General features: G+C 41.8%; 1 protein-coding gene across 4 annotated transcripts in view; it reads left to right on the plus strand.

Annotated features, from left to right (window-relative positions):
• Positions 1-14737: 14737 nt before the first annotated feature.
• Positions 14738-24056, plus strand: part of garnl3 (GTPase activating Rap/RanGAP domain like 3) — a 94188-nt gene continuing 84869 nt past the window's right edge. For all 4 annotated transcript variants that reach the window (XM_061262853.1, XM_061262857.1, XM_061262855.1 and 1 more), the window contains exon 1: positions 14738-15188. In XM_061262853.1, coding sequence (XP_061118837.1) covers positions 15088-15188 — 101 coding nt within the window. In that variant the 5' untranslated portion in view covers positions 14738-15087. The remainder of the gene's footprint in view (positions 15189-24056) is intronic.

Consider the following 24056-nt stretch of genomic DNA (forward strand, 5'->3'; position numbering starts at 1 on the left):
ACTTGCCTTCTCGTACATTTGAAGCAAGGAGCTGAGCCCAGAACAGAAACCCCAGATCAGCACCAAGACAAATCAATTGTCTAGGGGTTTAAGTCATATAAGCCGTGGTGATGCTGTCCACTGATTCAAGAACCGCACAATCATCAACAAAATAAAGATAACCAAAATCTCATCAACTTAAATGAAATATTACCAACATGACCAAAGCATTTCCATCTTTACTGGCAGAAAATACATTGCCTCTTAGTAATGAAGTACTAAGTCTCCTGAGTCCCTTATTGTGTAACCATGATCAACTCTCTAGGCAGAACTCTCTAAAGAACTCTGTGAGGCAGTAACTCTCCCTAAAGCTGGCTAGTTATATAATAATGAGTCAGTCTCGTCAGTTTCCCTACTAACAGACTGCAGCGGAGGGGATATTAATGTGATGTTAAAGCATAGTGTTACAGCCTCTGGAGAGGGACTTCCCTCAACAGTGTGAGGCCTGCTCTGCAGACATGCTTTGACAGACCGACAGACGAATGGCACTTTGATCCCAGCAAGATATCACCACCCTGTAGCATCATAAGCAAAACAACTCCAAAATGTCAACACTTTAAGAAATTAGAAACTGTTTTATTATTAGCCTACATTTAAGTACTTTATGGATTGTTCTTGATACACGTCACAAATCGTGTGACCTTGACTCATTTGCAATGCCGGAGGACGACCGGTCCAAACGACTGCATGTGTTTTTCTGCCCAAAATGATTGTTTTTAAATGTCAGGTCAGCTACAGCACATATAAACACAGTGATAATACAGACTCATTATGGTTAGCTTCAATGGCTGCTCAAATCAAGCTGATCGGGTCATGTCATTTATTCACCAACAGGAAGAGCAAGGTGTACTTGCAATATAAGTATATCAGTATATATTCCAGAATTAATTTTATCTACACAAATTTGATCAGATCACTTTGTCACTGGTAAGTTTACTTTCAATACATTCTATCATATAACTTCCTCATATTCAAGCTAGCATGAGCTGATAAATCCCTAGGGCCAGTTTTACCAAGTTTAAAGTCCAAACTTGAGGCTTAGTAACTAGCTACGAGGTACTTTACAATGAAATCAGCTCATAAATCTTGTGGCACCACGATTACTTAATTATCCAGACTGGTCATATCCGAACTGGTTTGGGCGTAAAGTCATTAGCCTTACTAACCTTACTGGAACCAATAATCAAAATTGTATCTCCTTACTGTCTTTCACTTGGAATCATAGCTGGCTAGATTGCTACTGAAAATATATCCATAAATGAAACCTTTACTTGATTACAGAGTTGCAAAATGCTTCATGCAGAAAATAAATGTTGTTTTACTGTAAGTGACTGTGTGATTACACCTGCTGAGTGTAGGTGTAGGCACCACTTTTATGTTGGTAATGCATAAATCCTACTTAAATTAGTAGGAATTTAAGTTATAACTAAGGCTACGTTTGAACTGCGTAGTGGTTAAGGTAACTGACTGGGACCCACAAGGTTGGTGGTTCTAATCCCGGTGTAGCCACAATAAGATCCGCACAGCCCTTGAGCAAGGCCCTTAACCCTGCATTGCTCCAGGGGAGGATTGTCGCCTGCTTAGTCTAATCAACTGTATGTCGCTCTGGATAAGAGCGTCTGCCAAATGCCAATAATGTAAAAGGTCAAACATTCGACCCTTATATGAAAACTGATATTGACTGGGCCCCATCACAATACTTTTTAATGGATGCCATCTCGTCTAGGCCTAGTTTGACCCCTGTGTTTGATCACATTACGGCTGTTTGTCCTCCAACACAGAATCTTGCCGTCAAGGAAATTGTTACGTGAATAAGAACGATCCATCCAAGATTGTATTATAAGGTTATTAGAATAAACATTATTTGTCGCAGAGCTTTTAAGGGCTGGCAGCACACAAAGAATGATGCAAGCTTTCTATTTATGTATGAAACTCACAGACAATACTGCAATCATAAAATATAGTACTGCATGTAAGAGTTTAGAGCACACAGGAATGTTCTTTCAGACACAATGAATCCGTACATTGATGAAATTATACTGGTAGCACAGAACAAATCTTAAAATGACATAATTTATAAAAAGAGAGTGAATACCTGTGACCATAACTGTGAACAGTTTGTTCAATGTAATGGTGATGTAAAGGATCAATCTTCTAACCCTTGAGGCTATTATAAAAATTATACATTATAATGATTACTTTAAATCAATGAAATATATTAGCAGTCCATTTTAGCCTACCATATCATACCATGTAGTCAGAATATCTTTGCATTCTCATGAATCCAAATTAATGGTAATGAAGGCTCTTCAGTGGTCTGACTCATCTTTGATCAGTGATATGGATGCCTGAGATAACAAGATCAAAATAGTCATTTCTTACATCAACATTTAATGGCCGTCTTTGTCCCGGCTTTGTGGATGAAATCGAGGTGTGCTGCCGAGCAGTGTTTGCTCCTTGTGGAGTAATCTCAGCGGGGAATCCTTAAGTGCAAAGACAGCGGGAGCCAGCGCGCACACTGGGGGATATACTGAACCAGCATACGGAGAACTCATTTACAGGAACTCTAACCATTTATAAATCAGGCCAAGCCTTATGTAACCATCATTGTTTTTGAATGCACGAATAACTATCAGTGGTATGCCTTAAACTATGTCAAATATGAGATTTGATCATGAAAAGTGTGACTTTATTTTCAGTGGATGATATTGTGATGGTCTTGTTAAAAAATGAAGTGTTTACTACAGAGGACTGGGGCTTTGGCTGTTACTGGTTCACCTTCTCAGCAACAGTTGAATAATAGCAGTGTACAGTAAGGGAAATGGAATGAGCCATCTGGAACTGCTTTGAAGTCCACAACTGTAAACACAATACCTAATTGGGTATAAAATCTCTGCCTCACTGAAAAACATTCCTTTGGACACGTCAGTACAAATAATTTCATTAAATGCTTTTGTCCTCTCCCTGATAGGTCAGTACAAAGACAAGATTAGTATTTAATTTGACCTTTCCCAATGTCATTTTCCTGTCCCTTTATCCCTTTCCACATTGCCCACTGGAGAGCAATTTCCACCTCTACACTAGTCCTATAAAAGATTTAAGAGGCTTATACCATTCAGAAATTTGAGACAGAACAAATTCATGTCGGAGCATGTACATACAGTGTACACAAAAGCTATACTAAAATACCCCCCCCCCCCCCCCCCCCAAAAAAAAGGACCAATGCAGAGCTACTTTATATGTGCACAAACTTGACGTCAAACTTGACGTCCTCAAGTATCCCCACATATGTCCAAATACAAAACATCTGCATATCTTTTTGTCCAGCCACAGGAATGATCAGAAAAGTTACTTTTCTATTAAACACGATTTTTATACATAATGTAAAGAAAATTAACCTTGACATGTGTTTTATTCACATACTGTGTGTGAGAGTATGTTTTTATGAAGCATTTCTGCAACAAAGCTTTCAGTATCTAGTCTTGATTCTAGTCTTTTGATATTTTGACATCAGCCAAACAATTGACTGGTTGGAATATCTGGTGGGAATATCTTTAAAAGGAAAGTTTGTTTTTTAGTTAGTTTTGAGGAAAATTGGCAACATCTGTAGTTCTGAGTGTGAATAGAAAAGAGGAACATATTGCTCCCAACACAGTCATGTGACTCAGTCGGCTTCAGCATATAACGGAAACATTCTTAAAATAATTGTGGAGCACTAATGTAAATGACTGCCCCCACATGACTACCTTACAGAAAATATGATAGTGTTACAAAAACGTTACAGCCTACAAATCAAGAAGCTGGGCTGTGTTGAAGATGAAGGCCTTACACTCCTCTGAACATACCCTTGTGTGCTACCTTTCAGGAGCACGGCACAGAAAGCTGTTCTGAACAGCATTGTTTAATCATTACGACACTCTTTCAGCATTACGGCAATCTGCTAATCATCTGAAGGTAATTCCACAGGCTGCAGATGGTCCACTTTCCAGCTGTCTCAAAGCAGTCATGCTGACAAAGCCACTGAAACGTCCTACAATGTCTCAATGCAATTAAACCGTCCAATACTAGTAATATTTCCATCCATCCATCCATTATCTGAACCCGCTTATCCTGAACAGGGTCGCAGGGGGGCTGGAGCCTATCCCAGCATACATTGGGCGAAAGGCAGGAATACACCCTGGACAGGTCGCCAGTCCATCGCAGGGCACACACACCATTCACTCACACACTCATACCTACGGGCAATTTAGACTCTCCAGTCAGCCTATCCTGCATGTCTTTGGACTGTGGGAGGAAACCGGAGTACCCGGAGGAAACCCACGCAGACACGGGGAGAACATGCAAACTCCGCACAGAGAGGCCCCGGCCGACGGGGATTCGAACCCAGGACCCTCCTTGCTGTGAGGCGACTAGTAATATTCCTAAACTAAAAACACCCTTAACATGACAATAGATTTCCCAGCAATGCCGCCCAGACAGTTCCATACAAATAAATACCAAAAACATATTTAACACTCTCATCACTGTACACAGTACATTTCAGTCTGATATGACTGCCTATCAATAACTCTCTCAGTATGCACAAACCTTTCTCAGATTTTGGAAGCCACAGAAAAGCTAATGTTAAAAGCCAGTCTGTGATAGAGACCTATGTGAAGCTCATGGGAAAAAGCATTGCCTGTAATGTATCTCCTGTGATCGTTTCTCAGCAGGAATAAGGGCATGAAAGCATGGCTTCAAGCGCTTAATGCAAATTGATTTTTACAGACTGCTGACAAGCCGTACCTAAACCTGTACTCTTAATGTAGCGCTGGAAAAGAGCAGCCAGACATCACAGAAAAGGGGCCTGGATGCAGTCGATACATCGCTTAGCCACGGAGCAGATAACTGGGAAGACCCTCCTTTGGTGACACATCAACTGCAACAGCTAACAGCTACAGTAAGAAGCCTTCCTGAGGGCCGTGTATACTGTGACTCACAGTAGCGTACTTCCTGCAGGAATATTCCCTAATGGTGCTATTGACATGATTCTGTTCCCACTTTGTTTCATCCTGTTTGTTTCTAGGGCGTCAATCTATTTAGCATAAAGAGGCACAGGTGAAAACTTAATACAATACAGACCAGAGTTAATAAACAAAATGTGACAGACAGACATAACGTGGCACAAAGATTTTGATCTCAAATGATTAACTTCTGACTGCTGAAATAAGCAATCTGTGCCACCACTGGCTGAGACGGGCCAGAAATCCATATTCTCAGATGCAGCACAGATGCAACTAAATATCGTTATAGGTAATATATTAGTGATGAAAAATATTTTCATTAAAGATGAGAAGTGCAAAGCAATCTGAGCCTCTCTGACGGATCTATATATGGCCCAAGAAATGTCATCTTGTCTCAGTCAACAGCATAGGAGCCCTTTATTTAATGCAGAAAACTGCAAAAACACCTCTCCTGATATTAACTGGCAAATGTGCAGATTGTGTCTTCAATTGTACATGTATAACAGGATCCTCAGAATCCTGCAAATTTGAGCATTTGAGCTACAAAGTGTTGCCCTTCTGAACAGCTTTTAAAACTTAAATATTGCAGGACTACTGTATATTAACCACCAAACCTTTAATATGTGATTAGTACTTAAGTGCATTTGCATTATAATGCATTAATAATTTGCTTAAGCAGTACAAATAAGCAAATAGTCAAAGGTCAAATGTATTTAGTGTATAGTACACACATTTGAGCATTGTCAGAAACGTGTCCCACCTGTCTTAAAAGGTAGCATCTGCTTTACTTAACAAGCTGTTATGCATATTGATACAGAAAACCTAACAGCTGCTACACACAAAGGCTTTTTTATTCCACCCTTTTACCAGTTCTCATCTTTAGCTGTCAAATGCAATACTAACTACGTGTGTGCGCATGAGTGAATGTGTGTTTGTGTGCGCGTGTGAGTGAGTGTGTGTGTGTGTGTGTGTGTGCACGCATGTGAGAGATAGAGACAGGGTGTGTTACTATGTCTGCACAAACTAATAATGCTAAAGCGGGGGGGGGGGAGTATAATGTATTTAAAGTTGATGTCTCTGCGGAAGGTCTGTGAATTATAATTATTACTTTAAAAATAACCTCAATCAGATCTAATAGCTGGTCTCTGCCAGCACTGGGTTGTGGGTGGGAGACAGGATCTGGGGGAGGGGGGGAGGATCCGGGGGGTGGGGGTGGTTGGTAGGTGGGCAGAGCAGACTCTGTTATAAACAGCTTTTTCTTCCTAATGGGCATTACATTATAGGCATTAGCAGACGCTCTTATACAGAGGGATGTACAAAAAAGTGCATACCCCTAATCAGGGACAAGTGCGCTGAAAGACCCCCGAGGTCATCTGTGCAGGTCTCTTCTGCACTCATCTACAGACAGTTTACAGCTACACCTGACCCTGAAAACACTTTTAACAGCAGTACTTCATCAATCTGAACCAACAACGCGAATAAACCATGTCTGCCATTTTAACAGCTTCTTCTGCTTGCCATTTTTCCTTTTTTGACAAATGAATATTCAGCTCAACTTTAAAGCAGCTGGCAGGGGCAAGCTAAATGATGTTTAAGGGCCAGGTCCACTGCATTAAAAGCCAAGGCGGTGATGCTGAAATCCCTCAATATTCATGGTCAGAGTTTAGGCCAAGGTTTGGTTCAAGGTTTATTTTAATGCTCTGTATGGAAAATTCACTTTTACTGGACGTATTACATTTTTTCATTTTCGTGTCTAAATTGATTCCATTTTATGTACTACTGTAGATGGACTCATAAAATGTATGAGCTTCTCCAACTTCCTCTTAGCTCCAAACTTCTCTGGCAAAGCCCGGCTTAGCCTCCCCGATGGAGTGTTTGATTAGTCCGTTCTGCGTCTGTGACGCGTGAGGGGAAGATGAGATCGGAGCGTTTCAGGTTTCGGGGAAATAAAATAAAACCTCGTGCAAGCACAGGGTGTGCTGGTGTCAGCTAAGCCTGAGAGCTCTTTCCTCTAATACATATGCGTATATATATATATATGTATTATGAACCATACTCCTGAGATGTATTATTAGCGTCTGATTAAACCACCCCTCATAAGGCACTGCATGGGAAAATGAAAGGTCTTTCTGAGCGGATAGTGCTGTAGATGAATAGGATTGTTGGTTATGACTAAGTGGCTGGTAGGGTTGGGAGTCAGGTAGATTTAATCATTTGTCTACCAGCGCTGCCACGGACATTGATTCCATTCCAGACCTTGGGGCATATCACTGTATTAAGACTGACACGGGCAGGAATGCATCATCTCACCTGGGACTGTGACGACTTCAAACCCGCTGCTACTGTACAAAACAAACCATGAGGGACCGAGCCGTTTGTTTGGGCCTTTAAGTGGAGCGGTATCGTAGCCGATTAGCACGTCGACCTTCCTGTGATGCCTTTTTGCATCGGATAGTTGCTAACTGCAGCAGGACTCGGGATGGACTGGCCCGTGCGTAAACCGTTTCAGCCGTAAGGGAGGCTGAGGTGAACAGACTGCATTGCAGCAGAGGATGTTTGGATCAGGGCTTGTCCAGATGGAAGGGCAGCCATGTCGGGATGTCATGGTGACCGGAGTGCTGGGAACGTATGAGAAGAATGCTTCCTTTCATGTGATAAATGATGCAGCACTGTTAATAAAAGTTACCCTTTCCCTCGATTCAACCTGATGCTTTTAGTTCTCAGAAATCAGGGATAAGCATTTTTCAGCTCCAAATATATTTTAAAAACATTTTCATAAATGTGTTATTCTCTTCGAAGGACAGAAGGTACACTCACTTAGTACTTTTTTATTTCTTACTTTTTTTTTACTTATTAGTCTTCCGCTGCTGTAGCCTATCCACTTAAGAGGTTTGACGCATTGTGTGTTCAGAGATGGTATTCTGCACACTCACTGTAATGTGTGGTTATTTGCGTTACTATCACCTTCCTGTCAGCTTTGACCCTTCTCCTCTGACCTCTGTCATTAGCTCATTGGATGTTTTTTGTTTTTTGCGCCATTCTCTGCAAACTCTAGAGACTGTTGTGCGTGAAAATCCCAGGACATCAGCAGTTTCTGAGATACTCAAACCACCCTGTCTGGCACCAACAATCATTCCACGGTCAAAGCCATTTAGTTCACATTTCTTCCCCATTCTGACATTTTGGTCTGAATAACAGCCGCACCTCTTGACCATGTCTGCATGCTTTTATGCATTTAGTTGCTGCCACATGATTGGATGATTAAATATGTGCATTAAAAGGTTTGTGTTCAGGTCTACCTAATAAAGTGCTCGCTGAGTGCATTTCACCTGGACTGAACTGGACTGAAATTTGACATAATCGGGAGAAGGTTTAATGAAGGGCCACAGCATCGGTGTTAACACAGCGCCCATGTAGAGGTCAAGCTCAGACAGCACTGATTCATGGGAGCTCAGAGATAATTACTGAATAACTGAATAATTACAATGCTCAGAAGGATTCTCCCGTTAACTTAGATCCAGTTTATTAATTCCCTGTGTTGTTCTGCTCATTTACTATTTTAAAACAGCACAAGTGCGACAACCTGCTATGCATCAAATATTGCGCATTAAATCAGATAATGAACCCTGACAACTGCAGAAAGACGACTGATATTAAACCACAGGCTAATTGTTTGATAATGTGTGCAGTCACAAAATTACTCTGAAAACAAGATGTACAATTTTGTGACTTCGACCCAATTAAAACAGATCATCACATATCATAAAACTTTAAAGGCTGCCATCTACCCACTCAAGACAGGCATTAGTGTTAAATGGAATAGACTTCATTGGCACAGAAGTGGTTTCAACACAAGCGCCAGAAATGGTGATTATGACAGAAATGAATATGCATTTTCAAATATTACCCTGCTAAGGCCTTATGTAACATATAAACTTATATGTATATGTAGTCATGGAGAAACACAAACCAGGAAGCTACAATAGGAACTGTAGCACTTGTATCTTCATAATATTCATGTTCATTATGAAGCAATTAAGTTTGCTTAGAACCAGACCAGACCAGAGTAAATTAGATAAAAAGATGAGTGGCATAAGTAATCATCTGTGCAACTGGGTAGGTGCACTACAGGCTGATGCCGGTTAAGCATAATGAAATTTAAGACAAATGTAGATGCGTCCTTACCGTTCCAGGACTGATTTGTCGAAAACCCACTGACACCATTTCCTCTTACTGGTACATTCCTTACTGTCCCTCCCTGTCATTCCACACAGCTCATAACTGCACCCAGATATGTCACTTATCTTGTCTCATTAAAAACAAGGATTGAACGGGCTTTGTTCAGCACCTGCGACTTTGCATATTGATGGTTTCTTTTTTTGCTTGCCTTGGGGGAGCCACCAGTCAGTCAGTCAATTAGTGAGAGATTGAAGGACAGCCATTTCTTGTACACAGCTGATCGCAGAATAAATATGGTTTTCACCCTTGCTGGCGGAGAGTTGGTGAGTCTCCTTTTCCATTACCTTTAACCAGGTAAAACCAAAGAAAGGCTCCTCACCTTTCCAACTTAACTACATAAACAGCACTTGCGTGAGTTGACATAAGCAACAAAGCTCAAATTCACTTACACGGCACAAGCAGGATTTGTTATTTTGTTCTGCCAAGCAGCTCCAAATGTGACACGTCAATGTATTGTTGACATTCCAAGCTCACATTTAGGATTTAATATCATATTTACTTTTAGGTGGACAAGATTTATTACCTGGTCTTCAATTTATTTTACCCGGTTGATTTATTATTGCTTTGACTCCACTCCACATACACCAAAGCCAATTGGATCGTAGAAAAAGTAAAGAAACCGAACTATCCCGTTGTAACACATACGATTAATGTTTGAATGTCAACACAGACTTCGCTGGCAGACAGATGTTGAACATTTTTATCCTAGCCAATTTTTCACGGATGTTGTTTTGCAGATGTGTTGGAATGTGTTCTTTGACTTTGCCAAAAATCATAAAACTTTAAACAGCAAGGGCAATTAATTATTCTGCAAGCCGTTTGAATATATTGAATTACCTATGTCACCATTCCAGGTCAATTTGTATTTGTATTCTGGAGCAGTGTTCTACGTCAGAACTTGGCACTGTTTTACCCTTGTTCCCCCATGCATCATAATATGCTGACACCTGTGCCCAGTGTGCCAAGGCCAGGGCAAGCCCTATCCCCAACCCCCCAAACCAGCATGGCTACCCAGCCATCAGACAGGACATCACAAACAACAGCAATAAAAGCACGGGCAGAAATACAGTATCTTGAAACATTCGTCACTTTATGGTTTGTATACTTAACAACAAGCACATTCTAAAACACGAGAGACCATAACACTGTGTGGAGAAGGTTTGCACAATATTTTACCCTGAGCTGGTCTGGAACATTGTACACTTCAACTTTTGAACCTGTGGGAAAACTGCAATGTAAACTGAGTGCAGATCAAATGTGTGTTTATGAGTGTCCCTTTTGAATCATGCTTTTGAAGTCAACTTGTGAAAAGAGTCCAGCATAACTGCAGACAGCCCGGCTATGTCTCTGCATGGTGAGGGGGATTTGCTTTCAGGCATAAGCATAAGCATGGTGAATTTACTGAACCAATGCCTGTCTAGATAAGCCAGCAACGAAGTATCTGAAAAAAAAAGAATACTGCACACCGCACTGTTTTTATGCATGTCTCCAATCAAACCGAACTAGAAAAAAAACAGAAGTAGCTTAAGATGAGGCACATTAACCGTTACAGTCTAACCCATGATGGATTGAGTGGTCCTTATCTACAATAGCAATTGCCAACCTTCTGCCGGTTTATCTGACTGCATACAGCAACAAGCACAAAGTACAATTTACTGCGGCGAAGTGAGCACCTCACTCGGAATATGCCAACGGGGTCCCAAGCAGAGGGATAACTTCTCTGCAGAGCGGAGAGAGATAAGAACTCCCTTTTTTTCTGCTCCCACTGCCGTTACAAAACAGTCTGGCGCTTGCATCCTGACGCGTTGCCAAATCCTCTTCTCACTGACTCACAGCTGTGGTAATTACAAGCTGTGGCCCGAAGGGACTTGGATGACCTTACATGGCTATGCTGGAGGTCACGACTGTCAATCTTTCCAAACGTTCCTAACTGTTATTTCAGATACAGTATCTGACAATCTTATAGTGCCTGGTATTCATTGGTCATTTGCTTTAGCAAACACTCTTGTCAAGGGCAACTTTTTAAAATTGACTTTGTGAAGTCCAATCATACTACAGTCATTTTTCTTTACAGCAGCACGCACCGCACCCGAGGGTACCTCCCTAGTACTGACATGAGCCAATAGTCATGCAGTTCAAGCAAGTATAACAAGTTGCAAATCAACCACGTTGCTTCTTTGCTAGATCCCTGTACACCAACATTGTTGGTTAGTAAATAACAATTGTTTTGGTATGTGCAGTGTTCAGAACTGCTTTCAAGTTTGTTTTTTTTTGCTCAGGTCAGATTTCACACACTGCCTGTTCATTACTGCCAAAGCAGAATTATGATTACATTAACATGTCACATGGAAAGTCATGCACAAAATTAATCACAAAATTACAGAAAAGAATTGCTTGAATGCTTTATCTGTCAGCACCTAATTATACTTTCATTCACTGAACGTACTATTCATGCAAACGCCTAGTTTAAACCTTTGCCATTGTCGAGCTCAGCCATTGCCTGTACTTCTGATGGTCTTGTCAACAAAGGAGAAATCTTTCCAGGCCTGTTAAAAGTTCAGTGGCTGGCAAACGGTGTAGGCAGAACTTGCCACAGAATGTGTTTAATTTGTTTCGATGAGCAGAGCCACCTGCATAATCAGCCCCTCAGTCACCGATTTAGATTCTTTCTCATGAGCAATTAGACCTGTAAAGGGACCAGCCAGTATGTCCTCAAAGAGCCCCATCAAAGCGTCTGACCAAGCCGCTACGCGCGAAACGTAAAATATCACAACCCCGCCACTGAATAATTCGCACTGACATCAATGCCTCCAAAAAAAGAACACTGCATACATTGATGGGCTTATAATTAGTGATTAGCGACGGAGCCGGGTTTTGATTCGATTCCCCCTGCTCCAGCTGCTCCTGATTCGCAGAGACTGCCCTGCGTGAGGACACAGTCTGCAGGGAGCACCTCTGGTCCTCATCCTGAGGAGGAGCAGGACTCCGCTCCATTAGGAATCCTTCTAACTGTATTTGTGACAGGCCAGCCCAGTCAGGAAATTAAACTGCAAATTAAGTTCCACCCCATTTCAAAGACTGTCTACAAACAAAGATAAGCAGTGCAACGCTAAACTGCATTCAAGCTTCAGAATTGGCAGATTAATATCTGCCAATATCATTTTCAGTTGAAATGAAGGCCAGTGTCTAAGCTATGTGTAACTCAGCTCAGTAACTCAGATAGTACCGACTTAATTACAAAAAAACCTATTGTTACTGTATAGTTGCAGATCATACCTGGATATTTACTTAATTATTTCTAACAAATAATTTCTGCTAAAGTATTAAACAAACATTTCAGTGTTAAATATACTGTAGTAGATTTTAAAATAGAAAAGCAGTTTTTGAGTAAATGCAATAGATTAGATATTGGAATATCTCAAGTTAAACTGTTATCATGATAAGTTCTTATTACAATAAGTAACATTAATTGTGAAATTAATGATTTTTACAATGACTCATCTGAAAGGACTGCTATTCTAGAAACTTCTTCACCTGTAATATATGATGTGAACAATGACCAAAATAGCCAAATAAATTTGACATCTCTTACTTTTTCCTTTCACTAGACAAAATCATGTTTAGGTACTGTTTTAGTTGGTATTGGTCTGGACATTATTAATAGATTTTTTATAGATTTTTCTTACTTGACCTGTAGTCACCTGCAGAATAATAATAGCCAAATGAAGGTACTGGTGGTGCACATTGAGACGACACTGAATAATAGTCTGTGATGGAAAAGCAATTTAATTTCATTAGAAATTGTGACCACGTGTTTATCTGTAAAGACTCGTTTGAAACGGTTGTTTTGCTTAAGGGACAGTTTGATTGTTAGGAGAGGAGAATGATCAAACGTTGTGTACAGCTCAGGAGAGGAACTTCATTGGGCCTTTGGTCCTTTGGTACTGAGAGCAGCAGCAGGGAGACGGCGAGGCAGTGCTGGTGTGTGTATTGATTCTGTAGAAATGGCTGCAAGGGGACTGGCCCCAGGGCAGTTATCTGCAGTCTCTCCCATGTGCTGCCTCGTGTGGATATGCTGTTCCCTCTCTGTCTTCTGGAATACAACACGGTGGGAGACTTCTCTCTAGCAGAAGCCATCTGCCAACAGCGCATCTAATGCCCATTTCATCACAACAAAGGAGGAAATATCAGCAGAAGCGTAGCAGCAGTGTGGGACAGTTTGGGCCTTTCCATTGGCAAGTGCTTTGAAGGTTTTTGCATACTATGCTACCGAGAGACAGAACCAGCCCACCAAACGTACTCCTGCGCAAATTTAAATAATGCAGTCTGAGAGTTACGCCCGGATAATACTATGAACGCTGCAATGGTTACAGAGTGAGTCATCCACAGCATTGGACAATAGTCCAGGACCCACCCCGTCAACAAGGCAGGAACTAAAGATGAGTCTGATTCTTAGTGCAGTCTGTCTGGCATGAGTCACATTAGGCAATCCTTACACAAACACCCGTCGTGCTAAGAGAAGCACAATGCATGCCATTGCGTTGCCTGTAGCACAAGTATGAAGCCACAGGAAAACAATAATGAACCATCACACTCATTAAGATAAGCATCATTTACTAGGTTGGCATGTGGAAGCAATTAACACACTGAATGCTGGGATTGCGTGGCCACCTGTTCAGGAGATGCAGATTGTTACCCTGTCATTGAAACTGGCTGAAAAGGCAATCAGGGAAACCATGATCCATTGAAATGAAATGAAATGTGATATTTGGAGCATCCCTAGCATAAAAAATGACAAACATATCATTTAAGGCTGCAGCGGTCTGACAAAGAGTTACAAGATGTGACCACATTTCAACAGAGAAACACAAACAGTTTTGGCCTTTTGGGTTTGACTATTTAAGGAGGAATTAACAGTGTTTGGGCAGCAAACGTGCCTGGCTAGATGTCGGAATCATATATGCACCCGTGTATGCAGACTTACTCAAGCCTTCGATTTAATGCACTGAGGGACACCAGCGTAGTTCTATAGAGTAACCTGTGTCAATGTCATAGTTATTGACGCACAATAAACATGCTTAATTTGTTCTCAACCTTTACTCCAGTTTGTTCCAGCAGTGTTTCCCTAAGATGGGGGTGCTATGTTTAAAAAAGGCTGTTATTCCCACAAGGATAGCCTGATACGGATTTAAATACCATCACATTAAAGCTGACAATCTGCACTTTAACCTCATATTCATCGTTTTATTTTGAATCCAGTGTGCTACAACAATTCGGTAACTGTCCCAATACCTTTGCATTTAAGCACACACACACACACACACACACACACGCACGCAGCTTTTACAGTCTTTCCCTCTGCCGCGGTAGACATTAGGACCCCGCAGACTCACCGCGTCGCGGGGTTGAGGGAGTGGTGTACTGTATAACGCCAACAGTCTACAGCACGAGCAGTGTGGAGGAGTCGATTGCAGCTCGTTACTTTCTTCTTTGACAAGCTTGGATTTGGATTGGGACAGGTGCAGACTGCGTCCTTTTCAGAGGACTTGTCTACCTTCCGGGCTGATGGAGTTTGCGAACGGCATCCCCACTATGCAGCACGTTTAGCCGTTTGGCTCGGTCTTTTTTTTTTCTTTCTTTTTTTTTCCAGAAGGAGAAAGTCTGCGGCTCACTTTCCGTTTTTAGTAGTAGGTGGTAATTTTTCTCCTGCTTCCTTTCACGGCAGGCAGTCCTTTGTACGTCTTTTTGCAACTGACCGCTTCGGAGCCGGCTTTCTCTTCGCGGAGTACCTGACTTTCCGGCACTCATGAATTCGGATATTAATGTATACCTCGGCAGGGAGAAATCAGGTATTATGAGGAAGAGAGCGCTCCTGCTGAGGAAAGGCTGCAGCTTTGAAATAACAAGGTATGGAGTGCGGTTTGTGGTATCTCTAGTGCTTTATGGGAGACTTTTAAAAACAGTCCCATTTAAAAATGTATTGTGACTAATGCAGTGTACACATAACACGTGTAATTTCATACTGATTCTTCGAAGCCTAGTAATAATATTATTATTATTATTATTTAGGTTTTGTTTTTTTTATATACAAAAACCTTCTCATGGGAACGGGGTTTTTGGTTGTCCAGAGATGCCCAGCGGTGAGGCCAAACGGTATTGTTTTGTCCGATTGCACTTCTCACTCCATTTAGCGCATGGACTGGATTCGTGTGTCATCTTTGCGCATTTTAAACCACTGAACGGTTTGCCACATGTTAAGTCTTTTCCGCTCCTGAGAATGGATATATGAAATGTTTTTACAGAGCTTGGAATGTTACGGCCACTCAAAGCCTTGAGATTCTACTGACCCAAATACGTTATGGGTCTTGTGAGAACTTGTGGGTCCAATCCAGTATGAGCGACAGTTAAACCAAAGCAATTATTTTTTTTACCAAGAAAGAATGTCGCTTTCCACATTTAACAGTTATGTTCTATAACAACATTGCGCTACGGGTTTGATCACGTGCATTAAAATGCATCCACCGTTATTTTAACCCTGTGTTTATCCGGTGGGAGCCCACCTGGTTTAGCAGGCACAACACGAACCAATTTTTGAGTTAGTACTCAGAACTTACACCGAAGCTGCAGAAAAACACTGAATGGGCTGCAACCACAAAATCGCACATTCTCGATGGGTTCTCGTTCAGCTAGATAACACCTCGAGCCGGCGTGTTGCTGCAAATGCAGAAGCACATGTAAAGGCGCAGTATGACAATGAAGGGCACAACATGCACAGCTAATATGCATGTAGCAAAGCCATTGATATATGGCTATGAGCCTGTGTGTGTGTGTGTGTGTGTGTGTGTGTGTGTGTGTGTGATATATTATGTGCGCACACATTATATATCATAATGATATACTACCCCTTCACGCACAAACGCGCGCGCACACAAACGCACACAGCAGCCACATTGGAAGAAAACGGAAAGAACCAATATTTAAATATTATAACAGATTAACAGACAAGACGTTGGGCATTGTTACATGATTAACTTAATTAATGCACCTGAATTTATTCGGCTTGATGTTTTAGGTTAACGTTCTATACAGCCATCCACTTCCAGTACCATTCAATACAGTCCCTCATCAGAAATTCCTGTGAGCCAATACCCGATTTTATCCACTAGATGGAAGTATTGCGTTTCCGTACATCAACTATTTTCAGAACAAGGCAGATAATTACACACGATCCGACGGCTAACTTTCTATAGCCCATTTTTAGAGAGCCCAGTGTATTTTGTAACATACAAGTAATGTGTCCCTATATAAAATCAAGAACGACATACAAATGAATAGAGATATGAAATTTCCATATGGGTTTGCTCAAGGGTATAGCAGTGGTGCCAAATCTGGGAGGCAGTTCCCTAAATGTTATGTCACACTGCTGCCTACAGGAATACGAAAGGCATGGTACAACTATTTTTCCATGTCATATTCAATATTCAATATATTTGGTTGGATAGTGTCTTTCTGAAGCATTTAGATGCATTAATCGAGATGTGTGATGGTTTACTGAATATCTGAGAAGTGTTAGAGTTTTATGGGTGTGTAACTGTTACATGTTAAATGTACTGGACTGGGCTTACTGTTGTGTGTGTCACACTTTCAAATGTAAGTACAGGTCTTACTGTGGCAGTGATGATGATATAGGTTACAGATTTACAAAGCTTGATCGCTTAGACCAGGGGTCGGCAACCCTGGTCCTGGAGAGCCGCAGGGTGCGCTGGCTTTCGTCTCCACCTTAAAATAAGCAAGCGACTCAGACCCAAGAAACCAGGTGAGGTGAGTTAACTGTGTAATCAACGGCTTTCATTGATCAATCAATGCCAAGCAACAACGAAAGCCAGCACACCCTGCGGCTCTCCAGGACCAGGGTTGCCGACCCCTGGCTTAGACTATTATTCTCATTTATATTAACCACAGACAGGTTGCAAATTATGCCTGGTTGCATGATAATGTGGTGTATCTGTATTGTAGTCTGCGAGAGTAATTCTGGCTAAAGTAAAATATGTAAATTAAAAACATGGCAAGGCGGCACGGATGGTGCAGTGGGTAGCACTGCCGCCTCACAGCAAGGAGGTCCTGGGTTCGAATCCCGGTCGGCCAGGGCCTCTCTGTGCGGAGTTTGCATGTTCTCCCCGTGTCTGCGTGGGTTTCCTCCAGGTACTCCGGTTTCTTCCCACAGTCCAAAGACATGCAGGTTAGGCTGATTGGAGAGTCTAAATTGCCCGTAGGTATGAGCGTGTGAGTGAATGGTGTGTGTGCCCTGCGATGGACTGGCGACCTGTCCAGGGTGTATTCCTGCCTTTCGCCCAATGTATGCTGGGATAGGCTCCAGCCCCCCTGCGACCCTGTTCAGGATAAGCGGCTTAGGATAATGAATGAATGAATGAAAACATGGCAAATTATGACCAGTGAAGTTGCACAGAGATCTATAACCTGTAGATAATAAAATTCTCCATTGTACTTGTGAAGGCTTTCAGATGTACTACTCAGTCACTTTGCTACTTGGAGGCCTAAGCACATGTGCTTTTATACACAAACACATTTTAGACATATACTTTCACATCTACATATAGAATCAAGTACCACACACAGGTTTTTAGCCATGTTTTCGGAAATGGTCTCCAGCGTCTTGGTGGGTTACGTCTTTAAACTTTTTTTATTAAATCGAAAGGTTGGCCAGGCTTTTCCGTTTTGGGGGAAAGCGTGTTCCAAATGAACAGTATTGTTTAAAAAAGTTATTAAATTGCGCAAGTCATAAGCTTTCAAGCCATATAGTGTAGTCTCAACATGGGCTAGAACTAAAGCAGATAGAGTTTCTCCAGGGGTTTGGCTCACTCTTCTCTTCTCACCACTCTTCCTGTTATAAATCTGCAACTAAAACCATGGCCAAAAGGATTTTACATTTCCCACATCAAACAAAGTTGAGAAAATCAAACCGAATGCTTCTGCAAAAAAAATGACTAATCTTTTCACAGCATTAGATGTAAATTATTAGCCTTCACACCAACATAACGGGACTAATCGGTGTTATGCAGATGGTCTTATTGTCTAGCTTACTGGGTGTACTGTAGCAATATGTTGGACACTTCATGTGTGTACAGATGTACTGTTAACATGAGCTGCCAAAAGCTGAATTGTCAAGGAACTTTAGATGGTGCTTGAAGTGTTGCTCTGATCTCTAGATGTTTAACAGTGCTGAAAAAGTGCTACGTGTTCAAACCAAAAAAAAAACAAACAAGAGATGTATATGGACATACCGTGTGTCTGCATGTGTTGTGTTCATGTGAATGCTTGTGGGTAAAATTGTCTTTTGAGCCTATGTCTGTATACCTGTGTAATAATGTACAGTAGGTTTCTGCCTATTTGTGTTTCACATCATGCATGTGTGCATGACTGCAGGTTGGGGTCTCCCTCTGCTTGTTATGTTAACCAGGATTGACTGAAGGCTTTGTAACTCCTCAGATGTGATTCATAGAGGCATATGTGCTAGACCATGCAGCAGCAATACCAGATTGGTTAACTCAGTTCAGCAGGGCATAACGGATCTCCCAGCCTCATATTACAGAAGTTAGAACTACCACATCCCTAGGCACACAGTTAAGATTCAATTGATAAGACATCACATGGTCTGTTTAATACTGAATCTGTGAGAAAATGACCTCAGGGAAGCAGGTCTATGGGTTTTTATGATCAGATCACTGTTGACTGCCAAAGATTGCTTTTTGATTCACAGAGTTTTCCGGTCTTTTTGCTTTGTTTCGGGGTTGATGCAAGTCAGATAGGGTTCTTTACATGAATCCCAGAAACATTTGATTCTTACTGTTGATTCCACTCTCTAAAACTACAAATCTAATCTTCTTGTCCCTGGATTCAGAAAGTAGTAGGCCCAAGGGTCATCTCTGAAGCCTTCTTCCAAAAATCTTGCAGACACCATTCAACAACATGTACAGAAATCTCTTTCCCGCGGGCCCAGAGGTGTCCCACTGCCAAAAATACAAACCAGAGAAGCTGCCAGGCATTTCAAAGAGCAACACAGACTGTATCTGTTCTGTGGGAAACACTCCACACGTTCCTGTTCCTCTCTAGCCTTTGGTCTCCAGCTCCTCTCCCATGTCTTACGCATCCAGCACCAGACTCCAGCTGATCTATATTTAGGCTGGGTCATGATGCCACCTCCTCTTTCACAATTCAAATAATCACATTGTAGATGTGCGGCAACAGCAACTTCAATGGTCAGACTCATGTTCCTTCGGTTGAGGAAATTTGACCAAAAAAGTAATCTTAATGAGAGACAACTTTTGGGCAAATAAACAGGGTTTCTAGCGCTCAGTCAATAAGTGCGTCAGTGCTATGGAATGCAGGGCCAATCGGTGCAGGGTTACAGAGGTCACCTGGAGGTCTCAGTATCAGATGTTTACAGTAAGAGGGTTTGTGAAGCAGGCCCATTAGTTTGAATTTAAAACAGAATGACATCAGATTGATGTCCTTATGTTACCTGTAAAATGTGTCAGTGAACACTACACCTTTCAAACATACTTACGGGAAATTTAAGTAGGGAAAAATCACTATACCTAAATGCAGATATTCCCTAAAAAGGATTTTAAGGTTTAAGGACTTGACAAATCTTGCAACATGTCTACAATATCTGCATGTCTGCACATGATATTTTCCATCAAAAGTGTTTGCATTTGTGCATATACTGTTATGTGTATTTGTGTGTAAGTGCATGTGTGCATGTGTGTGTGTGTGTGGTAAGGGGAGTTCATGTAGGCTATATTAATGTAATGAGATGCTTTTTTAGTTCTATAAAGATATCTCTTGGCACTTTGAAGAGAACAATCTCTGTACAACAGCCTCTTAAATAGCCTCTTTTGAATGGTTGGTTGTGTGCTATTTTGCACTGAATCACAGAATTTTCTGAAGCATTTTTTTCTCCATAATCATTCACAGCTGTGCAGTCCACACAATGAATGCACGAGGCTAATTTGCAGTGGAAAAAGGGACTAAATAAAAACAAATAACAGAAACCTTCGCTTGATTACAGGCATAGATAAACTTTTATTCCTCTCCACATCTGTTTCAATTTATGTCCGAAACACACATGCCTATACGTTACAGTGAACTGGAAGCTCCACCAAGAAGCCCGCTCTGGAAACTATTCCTGCTAAAGCAACCTGGAAATTGCCCAGTGTGGAATGGGTTTGCCTTTTGCCAACCAGCAATTAAAATACCAGTGGTTCAGTTCATACCGCAAGTCAAGATTCGGCGACTGGCCTCCGTCTTTTGCGCTTTTCTTTTGAACATTTGTGTAAACATTCACTCCGGTCAGGCTTGGCATCCGTGGCTACAGTGCAGGAGAATGTGTGTAAAAATAAAATGACATTTTCCAGAACAGAGAAAGAACGATGCAAATCTGTGGATGAATGTGACAGGAAATCACGTGGTATTAACAGGAAGTGTCTCGGCTCAACATGATCCATGACTCCCCCCCCTTTGCCAAGAAGACAGTCATCTTCCCTGGATATTTTATTACCCTCGCTGTGATCCGTTATTTATTCTTCATATGAGCAAGACTGTGCATAAATGGGCTGGAAATCATAAATCAAGATGCATGACACAAAACAATATCATCCAGGCCTTCCACCCCTTCCCGATGACCATAATCTCCAATAGCTTTTATGATACGAGAAGCCACCCGGTCCAAGGCAAGGCATACATGAGAAGAAATATAGAAGAGAGTGTGTCTGTTGATACAAGGCAGGGGATAGATGCCTCCTGTATGTAGGATCTTTTACTTTTCTCTGCCGGAACTTGAGGATAAATGGTGTATAAAACTCAGTGTATTTTATTTGGCACAATCTGATTCCACAATCTTGAGTTAGGAGCGATGAAAGCACGTAAGGAAAGTAAGCAAGGACGTGAAAATAAGCTGTTAGAAATAGGCACATAGACACACTGTGGTACATGGATGAGACCTGCGGTCTGGGTTCGAGCCTGGATCATGCTAGTGCAATTGCCTTTAGTTGACTGGAGTTCGTCTGGCAACCCGTGCTTGGTATGGGCAAACCCAGTATGGCTACACGTGGTCTGCATGAACCTGCATATGGACTGGTCCTCCTTCCATTCCCCGGGGTGCGAGTTCACTGATGGTGCGTAGGGAGAAAAAGGTGGCTGGGCACATGTTGCGAAGGAAAGCCCTAGGTCTGCACTGAGGTCTGGTCCCGGCGTGTTCTGTCCAATGGGGGCTGCTACATGAACATGGTTGGGAGCATAAATGGACATTCCAAATTAGAGAGGGAACCGCCTCTCGTAGTGCCGCAAATTATTAAAAACTACCGAAGTGCCAAATATAGCAATAAAGAACAATACAGAAAATTGGACTGGAATGGAACAAGGAAGGACTAAAAATTTGATCTGATTTCTAACAGAACTAATCTCAATAGAAAAAAAAACACAACTGCACCACAGGCAGTTTAAAATGAGCAGGGTAATTGGTGCAGTCGCATGATTTGTTGGAATACATAATGGGCCACTTACCCATTGATCAATAAGGGGCAGAGATGGGGCTTCACGTAGAAGTACGTTTTTACCTACTTCTGTGTCACAGATGTAACAAAAACAAAACCCTTCACCTGGGTGACAGTGCAGTGCGTGGCTCTATTTTGCACAAATGAGACGGTATAGCTTAATATGCGAGTTTGTTTATTACCCATTTGAAGTGGGTTTTCTAAGAAAAACCAAAGACTAGAAAAACAAATTCCAAAGGCCCTTCTGGTAGCCTTCCAATAAATCCTAGTTTACTAGTTCAAGGGCTACTAGTTCTACAGTCGCTATCCAAGCTAATACTGAAATGTGCCAACACACAGCTTTCATGCTATTTGTTCATAATTTAAAAGATGCATGTTTAATTTAGAAACTAGTTTCATATCGAAGCAAATCAATGTAGCTTAATGCGGTACAAATCATGATTAACTCTACTGTATTTAAACAGCTTGTTAGCTTCTTGAAGGCTTGCAGTCCACAGCAGTGACCCATATATTTGTAATGAGTCTTTATGCAATAAAGTGATTACAAATCATCACGACTGGCATTCCATGAACATAATGTCATTTGATAGATGCCTTGGTACATTACACCCTATGGTACACTACTGTATATGCCTAGACTTACAAGCCAGAAAATAATATGAGTTTGGGAGAGCTATTAGCAACAATCTGGTAGTGAAAATACTGAAAGATACTGGGATTTTCCTTTATTGTGCTCAAAAAGACTTCTATAAATGCACATCCATCTTTTCTCTTTTCTTTTCTCTTTTCTTTTTATTTAATCAGATAAGATTTTTTTCACATAAAACCTCTCATTGACCATGATAAAAAAACGTTAATTTTTTATTTCTGATAATTATGGGAAAAATACGGTGCAAGATTACCATTTCGGAGCAATGTTTGTGTGATTTGCTACTTTCCACATCACTTGTATAAACTGAAATATTATGTAGCGTACACTCCGACAGTAACTTGTTGTATTAATGGTCAGAAGTGATTGGCACATGAATCATATATCTGCCCTTGTACGTTCAGGCGGTGATGTCGTCTCTGTGGGATGCCTCACCCTCAGTAGTCTATGCTGGCATCACTGTTTGCCATCAGGTGTTCTTAGGAGAGATTGCTGCTATTTTTTTACAAACGGTGTGCGGTTACAGGGTAAATATGGGCCAGTTTCTCATTAGCTCCTCTTGTCTGTGATGTGTCAGGGTACCTGCCTTCTCTCATGCTACTGCTCCATTGACAAGATAAGACAGGCGTAGACCTGCACTGCTTTTACTCAGATTTACAAGCAGCATATACTGTAGCAGAATGAACTCATCTGTGGAGACGGAGAAAACAGAAAACCTTCCTGCCTCGTTACTGTAACTGCAGACCCGCGTACGCGCAATAACGTAAATCACGTTAAATGTTCGGGTCTGGAGGCCGGAGTATTGCGTTTGAGTGCATCGTTTACGTGTCTCTGGTCTTTGCCCGTGTCCCGCAACACAAATACAGCAGCTTTTGATGGACGGCTGTACTCTCTGTAGATCCATGAAGTCCTGAGACAGGAGGCCTGGGGGTCACAGGCCTGGGGCTGTGGTGTTGTTTCACCCACCTGTCTGTCTGTGGTTCTGTTTCACCCACCTGTCTGTGGTTCTGTTTCAGCCACATGTCTGTGGTTCTGTTTCAGCCACTTGTCTGTCTGTGGTTCTGTTTCAGCCACCTGTCTGTCAGTGGTGCTGTTTCAGCCACCTGTCTGTCTGTGGTTCTGTTTCAGCCACCTGTCTGTGGTTCTGTTTCAGCCACCTGTCTGTCAGTGGTGCTGTTTCTTGCACCTGTCTGTCAGTGGTTCTGTTTCAGCCACCTGTCTGTGGTGCTGTTTCAGCCACCTGTCTGTGGTTCTGTTTCACCCACCTGTCTGTGGTTCTGTTTCAGCCCCCTGTCTGTCTGTGGTTCTGTTTCAGCCCCCTGTCTGTCTGTGGTTCTGTTTCAGCCCCCTGTCTGTCTGTGGTTCTGTTTTAGCCACCTGTCTGTGGTTCTGTTTCACCCACCTGTCTGTCTGTGGTTCTGTTTCAGCCCCCTGTCTGTCTGTGGTTCTGTTTTAGCCACCTGTCTGCAGATGAATAGTCCATGTGTTAAACAGTGACAATTACATCAGTGTTGTGCCGCTGCTGCTGTATGTAAATCAGAAATACAGATACTC

Source organism: Conger conger, chromosome 12 (genome assembly GCF_963514075.1).
Source record: "Conger conger chromosome 12, fConCon1.1, whole genome shotgun sequence".
NCBI classification, from domain to species: Eukaryota; Metazoa; Chordata; class Actinopteri; order Anguilliformes; family Congridae; genus Conger; species Conger conger.